This window comes from Lithobates pipiens, unplaced genomic scaffold, assembly GCF_037356315.1.
Source record: "Lithobates pipiens isolate NorthernLeopardFrog02 unplaced genomic scaffold, aLitPip1_a1.2 Scaffold_27, whole genome shotgun sequence".
NCBI lineage: Eukaryota > Metazoa > Chordata > Amphibia > Anura > Ranidae > Lithobates > Lithobates pipiens.
In genome coordinates, this window is record NW_027507788.1 from 136,085,370 (window position 1) to 136,096,117 (window position 10,748).

At 42.2% G+C, this 10,748-nt stretch overlaps 1 protein-coding gene and 1 long non-coding RNA gene across 2 annotated transcripts; one reads left to right on the plus strand and one right to left on the minus strand.

Moving 5' to 3' along the window:
- The first annotated feature begins 511 nt into the window (after nt 1-511).
- LOC143934155 (uncharacterized) lies at nt 512-6,683 on the plus strand. Its single transcript, XM_077457521.1, has 3 exons — nt 512-797; nt 3,349-4,513; nt 5,508-6,683. Exons 2-3 carry the CDS (start codon nt 3,356-3,358, stop codon nt 5,730-5,732), a joined length of 1,383 nt encoding a protein of 460 aa, XP_077313647.1. The 5' UTR covers nt 512-797; nt 3,349-3,355; the 3' UTR covers nt 5,733-6,683.
- Nucleotides 6,684-9,145: 2,462 nt separating this feature from the next.
- Nucleotides 9,146-10,301, minus strand: LOC143934158 (uncharacterized). The gene is made up of 3 exons (XR_013263220.1): nt 9,943-10,301; nt 9,450-9,601; nt 9,146-9,334 (listed from the first exon to the last, which is right to left on the minus strand). It is a non-coding gene; the product is annotated as an uncharacterized LOC143934158 (long non-coding RNA).
- Between the last annotated feature and the right edge of the window lie 447 nt (nt 10,302-10,748).

Here is a 10,748-nt window from a genome sequence, read left to right on the forward strand (position 1 = left end):
TTCGGAAAGTGGCGTACCTTCTGTAGAATCTAAGCCGGATGTGAGATACCTGTACTGTACATGTACCTACACCCCCCTCCCCCCCGAAAGGTACCAATTGTGGCACCGGAAGGGGGGAGGGTTCCAATGAGCGGAAGGTCCACTTTAGGGTGGACCTCCGCTTTAACTTGTAAACACCAAGTCCCGGTCTTTAAGTGTATAGGGAATGTTCGGTGACATCTGTATTGTGAATATAAAACTCCAGTGTTATCCCCGGAATTACCATTTCCTTTCCTCCCCTCCCCCTCCACACACACAACACCATGTATAACCATGGCAATTTCCCGGCACTCTCGTCACGTCACGACTCTCAGGATCGACATGTGACCTCCCCCGCCCCGCCCTTAGTCCCTCTCTGATTCTATTTTCAGAAACGACGTCTGGAACGTCACGTACTTTCCGTCAAACCACGCCTCCTTTCACTATTGGATCGTTCTGCATTGACGTAATTACGGCAGAGCCTTTATATACACGGTAGACGAACATTCTCCATTTTTCCCCACTTACAACACAGACATACATAGAGAGACGATTCGAGTGAACGGCCAGATGACCAGGCATGGCTTATAGCGCTTTACTAGAAGAGGCACAGCGATTCTCCCCAATGCTTTGTGTGCTTTACCGGAGGAAAGTCAGGAGAGCTCGTGTCCCCGACTTCGGTTATCACCGCGTTATCGACCAACCCCTGACCCAGGAGAGAACTACCAACGTCTGCTGGAGCGCCTTCGTCACAGGCTGACCTCTAGAAGCCCCGACAGGTAGGTGACTGAGTCCATGGGGGGGGGGGATGAGGGACTACAATCCCCAGCATGCTTTGCTGCTCAAGACTTGGGACTCCTCGGGCACTAGGGGGCAGCAGAGGGCCGGCTCACCTTCTGATATGGGCCATGCTGGCCCCCCCACACCTTCCATCACTGATTATAGAGCAGACCCTGCTAATCCTACTGACACACATTGTGTTGTACAGTGTTATCTGCCACCCCCATAGCTCTCTATAGAGGGGAATAGCAGTGATTGATGGCTATGTCCACATCTCTTTAACCCTTAAAACAAAAAAAAGAATAATAATAATAAATTGAACCTTTTGACTCAACCAAAAACAAAAAAAGTCTAAGCTTGAGAAACAGAAGTGCAGTTGGAAGTTTCTCCAGTCATTCAGGGGTATAGATCACTTCTATAGATGGCCCGAGAGGTGCCCCCTTCCCAGTTGTGTGTGAGCTTACCAGAGCCGACCCCTGGAACTGATGGCTAGGTAGGAAGCAGAGAGGGCAAGATGGCCCCCGGTCGGCTCTACCTCTCCCGCCAAGTGATCTTGCATCAGATCTGCTGCTGGGATCACTTTCATCTGAAAGCCAGCTGCCTAAATGAAAAGACAATACTGAGGTTATGGAAGGTTTGCTGCCATAACAATGGTATTTAACATCAAAATCATGATGTATGTGCTCAGTTAGGCGGTCAGCAAGTGGTTAAAGCGAGGAAGAGTTAACCCCCCACCCCCCCACTTGTTGGGCTGTTTGTGTATCATTGTGGGCAGCACTTCCTGTCCCAGAGCCACAACAGCAAGTTGGAGGAAGTCTCCTAAAATCAGTGTTGCCCCTGGAACCACTACTAAGATTCCCCCCCCCCCCCCCCAACCTCTTGTTCTAGGGGCAGATAAATCATGTCATCTACCATGGTAGTGTTTTGTCTAAATAGTCTGTCACCCATGTTCATGTGCTTGCCATGTAAGCCGTGATGTCCACATGTGTCCAGCGTCTGTTGGGTAGAATGTCTTTATTTTAAGTAAACTTAACGATCCTGTGTGTGGAGCATCTGGGCCTTGCTGGTGTTTTTCCATCCCACCCCTGTTTAGGTTTGCATTTGTTCCATGGTCCATTGGTGGTGAAATCACATCTGCTCTGTACGTTCCACTGAGGTCATGTGGCAGAGCTGCTGAGGGAGGTGCAGGAAGCAGAATGGACTCTAAATTAGCACATGTCATGAGTAATCTCTTCTAGTACAACCCCCTCCCTGACGTATCTGCGGCAACTAAGCAGAAGTAGATATCAAAGGCTCTATAAATAACTGTGTTGGATTGTATAATGTAGTTTCGGAAGAATTCCTAATGAGGCAGCATCATTTTGCTGTATGTCCATATTTGGGCTGATGTCTTTAAACCCAGTTGAGGTATTTTCTAGAGTTTACACCCAAATCATGTTCATTTTACTGCAGCAGGGGGTCTCCAAATGTTCTAAACAAAGGGCCAGTTTATGTCTTTCAAACTTTAGGGGGGCTAGACTGGCCAGCGGGAGTAGAAAATGTGCCTTTGGTATTATGGGGGAATGTGCCCCATCGTTGGTCAGTGGAACAGTGCCCTGTTGGTGTCAGGAACTATGCCTCATTGTTTCAGTGGGGGAATAATGCCCCAAGGGCTGGAAAAAGCAAGCAAAGGGCAGCATCTGGCCCCCAGGGCCACAATTTGTAGCCCACTGTACTGCAGCATTGTGTGTGTATATGTATATATAATTCTCTAGCACAAGTTCCCTCTGTCTTATCCCAGATCACGGCTGTTTACTGTACAATTCAGTTTCATGGTAAATATTATACGGAGCACTCATTTCCAGGCCCTACAATTGAGCTTCAGCTCTCATAGTAAAGTGATCCTGGCATTTGCCTTTCCTTTCCTCTTCCATCAATTCACAAAACCTCTTCTATTCTCTAGACAGAATACAATTTTTTTTTTTTTTGTGTACTCTAGTTAGATTTGTTAGACTGAAGTCTGAGTAGATGGCCTTTTGTGTGCTTCAAGCAGGAGTTGTATTCCCGCACAAGGCTTGAAGATGGACAAATGCACCTTTCGGTAAATTCTAAATGATCTCAGAATTATCTCAAGCGGATGTCAGATTGATGGCCTTGACCCAAGCCCTTTTTTGCTGGCATTTCCCCTAGTTTCAAGTTTATTTTATTTTTTGCCCTAACGTGTAATGATGTGCCTACAGGTTTAAAAACAAGCAAGTTAAGCTACTGGTGATTAGTAAGCAAATGTTGTTGTGACTTCATTTACTAGTTACATAAATAGTTGTGCAACCAGTTTAGGTGTCCTAAAAAGCCTATTGAAATTGCTCTGGTGTGTTTAAATTTTAGTTAATTAGCTGCTTTGTTTTATTACTAGTACTTTAAGGTCTCACCAGTAATTTAGACCTGAATTATACATTCCAAACCTATATTGCTCACCTGGGTGGATAGTGTCTGATGTTTGAAAATGTGTTGAGCAGAAACTTTGCAGCTGATTTTCATTACTGACATCTACGTTTTCTATTTTCCTGGCAGGGCATAAATGAACAAAATGAGTCTCAACTACCTCTGTTTTGGCTCCTTCTGGAGGAATCTTACCTCTCCGATGACCCATTGGAATCGAGGAACTGCTGTCCAGATTGACACTATCAAAGACCATCCGGAAATGCAGCTTGTCATTGGTCAGCTGGGAACAGATATGGTGGTGTTAACAATGGCTGCCAGAATTACACAGTCCATCTTCACTCTGGCCAGAAATCTTCTGCATAGAAGGCCATTGGGTTGGAAGATCATTCCTAAAGATTGGAAGAGTAAAGCTTTTCAAGCTGTGCTGTGGATGTGCTGGAACATCATAGATGTGTTATTAGCTGTGGAGGTGACTAATGTGTTGGTTTACAAGAACATGTCTAAACAGTCAACACATACAGGACAATCAATGAATACCATCTCTATAAAGTGTCACTGGGGCTGTAAAGCTGAGTTAAATAAACAGAATATGGTTCCAGAAAAGGAGCTGCCCAGTCCCAGAATGGAGGTTCTTCAGAGAAATTCTTACATGGAAGAGGATTGTGACCATAAAGGGTTTTCTGACATGGATGCCATGGTCAGTAAAGAGACACTTCTACCATCCTGTACAAACCCCTTCATTTTGTCAATGATCTGTGTACCATCAGAGGATGGGGAGTCCTTATCCCCATCTGAACAGTCTGATCTTAGCGAGGGTGAATTTGATGAATCCTTGCTTCCATGTGAAGAGACCAGTCTCAGCGAGTCGGAGTGTGAAGATGAAGAGACTGAAAAAGATTCTTCCATTGAGGATAACTCGGTGGACAGTGGCATGCAAGAGTCATGGACACCAAAGTCCAAGGAAGACATGGATGAGAGTGAAGAAGAAAGTGATTGGTCAGATGAAGAGAATGACTCGTGGGATGAAGCAAGTGATACAGACTGCAGTAGGGATGATGACTTGTGGGCTTCCTTCTGTCGGAATGATGACCCATATAATCCGTTTTCTTTTGCCAAGCCCACCAGAAGCCCTAAAAGTCCCTCTATTGCAGAGCATGGGGGATGTCAAACTTTGAAATGTACTGTGAAGCCAGTTCTTTCAAGTTCTAAATGCTCTTACAATTGTGCCAGCCAGAAGGACGAGTCTGAATCCTTTGAAGAAGTAAAGCAAGCTGAAAACCCAGGGGTTAAGAAGGTAAATATGCAGACCTTAACTACATTTGGTGATATGGGGGTGTTTAACAAACATTAGTAACTTGGTGTAGATTTATTCTAAATAGTGTGTGTGCTGACATGCTCATTACCAGCTTATGCTTGTAAAGAGACCATAATCCAGCCAACTCCTGGCTCAGACTCTGCATATTTTGTATAAGTCCCCTAGCTTGTGCTTCTAAAAATAGTGTAAGCAAATTTTTAGTCGCATCTACAGCATAATTTAACTGTAGTCTTTTCTTGTACAATTTACAAATATGGAATCATTATGAAAATGACTTGGATGCTGTGCACACAATTCACCTTTGACTGCACATCTGGCAGCTTCTCTTAGAGCAGACTAAAATTGCACACCATTGCATAAGGTCTCTTGAGGGCCCTGATGCCACCTTCTGAAACTGTCAGGTGATTTGTTGGAGTACAACCTTCCCTGAGAAAGAATGGGAAGTCTGGGAGTAGTCTGACTCAGCCATAGCAACCAGTCACACAGTGGCTGTGTCATCACTTCATGCAATCCTTTTGTAATGTTACTGGAACCGCCTTTAATTGCCACATTGCTATTTTTGGTTGACAAATGTTATGTGTTAACATTAATCTAAGACTTCAGATTTGTCTTGTGTTTTTTTGCAGCGTTGCTTAATTAGATCTTAGTGTAATTAGGCAAAGTGAGCAACCAGTGACAAATCCTGGATCTGTATAAAGTCTTCCATCAGAAATCTTGCATTATTCTAAATATGGACACTGAAAGATGACATTTTTTTGTATATTTTGGTTCATTTGGCAATACATTGAAATGTAGAAAACCCATAGCAGCAAACTGGATAGAAAGATGCTGTGAACCACTTCTGGTTTGCCCTCATAGATCTTGCTTTTGATCACTGATGCAGTAGAGAAGGGGGCAGTCAGGCTGTATTATCTATACTCTAAACTACATTCCATGGTTACAATAATTAATGTTACAACTTCTTCCTCCCCAGGTGCGTTTTTCATCCAATGTCACTGTGCATCATATGGTCACATGGAGCTACGCTTACAGAATGGCTCGCAAAGGACCATGGGAAGAGTATGCTAGAGATCACAGTCGCTTCCAGAAACGTATTGCTGAGGCTGAGGCTGCCATTGGCTTCTGCTTACAACCTGATCACAGGGAGAAGATATGGGCTGCAAGACGCTATAAAGAAGATGGAGACCTTAGTTGTTAAAAGTATTTCATGGACTCTAATATTCCAGACCATGAAAGCAGTTAATAAAGCGCTATCAAATATTTCCGCCTAGGATCTTGTACACCAAAACTGACCACATACTTTTGCACTGAGTAAAAGTATAGCTGTACTCAACCAGACTACCATTGCACTTATCTGACAGTGTTTACTACTTGTATTTTATGCACTACATTTCTAGTGCATTATTCAGATTTTGGTAACATTCTAGAATTAGTTTGGCTAATGCTTTGTACAAGCCATAATTCTGTGCCAATGTCCATGGCTATTAAAGGGATTTCTTATTGTGTTGGCATTAGGTTATCAATCTTCTGTCACTGCATTTCAGGCTTGGCAGAAAACTAAAGCCCTCAAAGAAAAACCTATGCCAAGTTTATTTATTTTTAAAGTACAGCCAAAGGTTGTTTTGCTGTACTTCTATGGATCACAGGGGTGCAGTTTGTTTTGCACTCCTGGGAGTGTTTTCAGCAGAGAGCAGGCTGAAGTCTGCTCTCTGCTGACATCACAGATGTCAGTCCAGGCACCTGGCAGATCCAGACTTTGATGTGTTGATGCAGTGCCTGAACTGACACCAGGCGCATCCTCTCAGCAAGTCGCTGAGAGCCTGAGCTGGCTGCCCCTCCACATCCACAGCCCAGCACTCCAATTAGTGAGGAGTGGGCAGAGCAGAGAGCTGTGACTGACAGTCTGCGGCTCTCTGCTCGGGGAGCTCTGAAAACAGAGTGATTGGTTGTGTTTGCTCAGTGCAGAGGCATCAGGAGACTGATGCTGTGTCCACTGACTTAATTCTTCTAAAAAAATAATAAAATCCTTTTACTTTTCTTTTAATGCTACAGTTCTTGGGGTTCCTAGGTCTAATAGCATGAGTGTTTAATTCTACCTCGGCTTGCTTTTTCTGCAAATGCTGCATTGTTACAAACACACACGCACTGGTTCTTTTGTATTGATTTTTTTAATACCATTTTTTAATATTTTTTGTATGAGACATTTTGACTGGCCTATCCAAACACGTCTGTAAAAAAAATAAAAAAATCATTTATAACCTATTTTCATGTAACACACAGAATTTAAACCTGTGATATGTTGGGATGTTAGTTGGGATTACAATGCACATATAAAATGCATTACCATAATGCACTTTTACAGCATGTGTTATGGTATTAAAGAGCCCTTAGTACTAAAGAAAACAACAAATGGACTTGTTTGCTCACTATGCAGTCTAGAGGTAAAAAACCTAGCAAAGTTTTATATATTTACATCCACTAGTTGTGGAAGGCCCCCCCTTTTTTTTTTTTTTTGTACAAACTTGATTTTGTGATTGAATGTTTGGAAGTTTTTATTTATTTGTAAATAAACATTTTAGTTTTGTAATGTACAAAGGTGTGAATTTTTTTATTTTTTTGTTTCGAATAAGCATTTTTAAGTGCCTGATATTGTAGTTCTTGAAACTGGCAATCTACAAATCTTTCAGGGAAAGTAAATGGCAATTTACTTCAAAGTAAATCTGAAGCCAAAGTCTGTTTAGAGCTGGAATAGTTAAAACCAAAGAGGTTTTGCATTCTCTATCCCATTGGGGAAAATCTCCTTTTTGCTTCCCGTTTCATAGTCTAGACTCTAGACTATACAGGAAGTGAAATTCTGCCAAAGTAACTTTTTTTCTTGAACAGTTATAACAGGTGTCCCTATTGAAAGGTAGGTTTCTCACTGGTGCTTTTGGCTGATAAAGATGCCCAACAAAATGCACAAGGGGTTCTGAAGTCTTCCAGTGCTGCTACAATATAAGGGGTTGGTAGGCCAGGACGCCAGCAGCAAGTTGCCATTTCTTCGATCTTGAAGGAGGTTATACAGCTGATTGTGTGAAGGTGGACTTCAGCAAGTACAAGAATATAGGTTTAAAACAGGATTTTTGTACTCCACATGGTACTCTTCCAGGAGGCTCAAGTCACCCCACCCCCAACATTTGTGTTTAGGATCATGCTCTTACGGCTTGTTGCAAAATAGACATGCTGGTAGTAGGAGCAGTTATCCTGGACTACAGTTTGTTGTCCAAGTCCCCTGAAGTTAAATAACTGTCCTTCAGACTAAAAGACAAGATTTTTATACCTGCTCCAAAAAAAAAAATATGAACAAGCCCAAAAAAAGATAACTGCCTGCCACCCAGAGCTGCCTTAAAGTGGAACTTTACTCAGAAATTAAAGTCCTGCTAGATCACTTCATGCTGGCCCCTTTGCAGGTATAGCTAGGTGAAACATTAATAAGTGGATCATCAGACAGCAAGATGAAGAGATCAAACTACAGATACCACATCCCAAAATATGACAAAGGGGGTCTGAGGACTTTTATCGGTATCCAGTACATGGGTCACACCAACAAGGGTAATGTAAAAAAAAAAAAAGATTTTTTATTAAATTACATAAAAACATGGGAAAAGGAACACAATAATACATCTATACAAAGGGGATATATAAAAATTATGAACTACCACTCCCGACATGTTTCACTCGTTAGCGTTTCTTCAGGAGACTGATGGTATAGCTCTTTTGTATGCATGCATGTATGTTTAAATTCACAGATAAATGTATATAAAATCTTGAAAACTGGAGATGGCCCCGACACCAAAAGAGCCGCATAAAAGTTGCTTGCAGAAAGGGATACTCAAAATATATTGATCTTTAAATAACCATATAATTGATTGTAGAAACAATATTTATAGTTTGCTGGCTAGCTAGTAGCCCAACACCAGTGGCCAAAAACAGCCTAACCACTGACTGCCTAAGGCATCCAATAGTATAAAGAAACCCCGAACGGAGGGGCATACAAAAAACGTCCCTCATATGGCCATCTCTGGCAAAACTTGCATTTCCATGTTCTGTGTACTATAGACCAGATATAGTAAATGCAGGGTCCTGGGTGGCATGGTTGTTGGTCCCAGATGGGCTGGTCTGATTATTTCATAAACTGCTGATCTTGTGGGATTTTCACGCACAGCCATCTCTCTGGTTTACAGAGAATGGTCAGAAAAAGAGAAATTGTCCAGTGCGTGACAGAAATGCCTTGTTCATGTCAGAGGCGAATGGACAGACTGGATTGAGCTAATAGAAAGGTAACAGTAACTCAAATAAGCACTCTTTACAACCGAGGCAGAACACACAACACATCAAACCTTCAAGCAGGTGCCCTACAGCAGCGAAAAACCACACCGGGGGGGTGCCACTCCCGTCAGCTAAGAACAGGAAACTGAGGCTACAATTGGCACAGGCTCGCCAAAATTGGATAATAGAAGAGTGGAGAAATGTTGCCTGGTCTGAGGAGTCTCGATTTCAGATGCTACAGAAAGGAGAAAAACCCCCAATAAAAATGGGACTTTATAAGTGACTGAAAATACAAGTAACGGATACTATTACAATATTTTATTAAATACAAAAATTATCTTTAAATATGCATATAAAGCATTTAGAAAAATGCATCATCACAAACAGCACAACATGATACATAAAATGGCTCAAGCACATGTCCAACCCGATGATCGTTTCAGGCAGATCCTGCCCTTCTTCAGGGTAATTCTGGACCTTATACAGAGCCCACTAATAAAAAAACACATATAAATATTAATGTATTCATTCACATACTACCTACATTTAACAGAATATATCATAGTTAGAAGCATGGAGAGACATATACTATTTTTTTTTACATTACCAATAAAATTTGAATCTGTCTGATATTCCACGTAACGTGATGATTTGAGACCCAGACAAGCTGGTATTCCTATGGCCCTGAACGCCAATGAACCCCAACAGAGTCACACAAATGGTCCACCCCAACCTGACAGAAAAGGCCAAATGGATGTTCTGAAAAAACAAAACAAAAACCCACAATTAATCTTTATATATATATACACATATACACACACACACACACACACACACATGTACTCCCATATCCCTACCTCCTCTCACAAACACATCCACATCTACATCTACCCTTACATGACCAAACAAATCCATATCCACCTATATCAACACATATAAACGCAACAAAAACACACACATGAACATGTCCACAAAAAACCCTACCTATACTCACTCCTACATACACTCAAAACAACTCACGTACATACCTGTCACATACAAATACATCCATATGGCCAAGAAAAAAATAATTAAATAATTATAAATCTTTTTATATATACCTCAATCAGATATATGTCTCAAAATATCCCACCGATCAATCAATGTAGTCTGTAAATGTCCGCCATGGACAAAGCAGCTGCAGCGGTAGAAATATATTCAGCCGACTTAAAACAGCTGAAAAAGAAAATATACATTCAATGAAAATCCAAGGTGCTGTGTTGATCTATCTACAAATAGCCAGACACCCACATATTAAACTGCAAGCATATACCTGTGTGCCCATACGTGTGGAGAGCAGCCTAGTGAAAGATTGCAGGATATCCCCAGCGTGGCAAGCTGACAGCTGATCCTCATCTCAGCTGATCGGCTTAAATAGGGTGGTGGAGACACAGCACCACACCAGACATCCACAAGGGGGTTAACACAAAAAAACAGCGCATCACAGCGCCACCAAAAACACCCCACAGCTTCAGCAAGCAGGAGTGAGCATACATATATAAACATCCTCTGCTCAACACTATACCGCGGACACAAAAAAAAGCCCCCAGACGTGCGCGCCAAACCACCATAGCCAACAACACGTAAAATATACACCAAATGCCACTAAATCTTTGCTTAAAAAGCCCCACATGTATAAAAATCAAAGTCTGGACATGAATCCAGACCACTAAGGCCGCGTACACACGCGCGGACTGTTTGCCCAACCTTGTTCGTCAAACAGTTTCGGCAAACAGTCCGCTCAAAATTTGCATGAGCGGACTTGCCCACACACGAGCGGACTGTTTCAACGAACTGTTTGCCAAACAGTCCGCTCAACTTTTGAAATGAACGGACTCGCCCACGTAAGGCGGAGGCAAATCCGCCC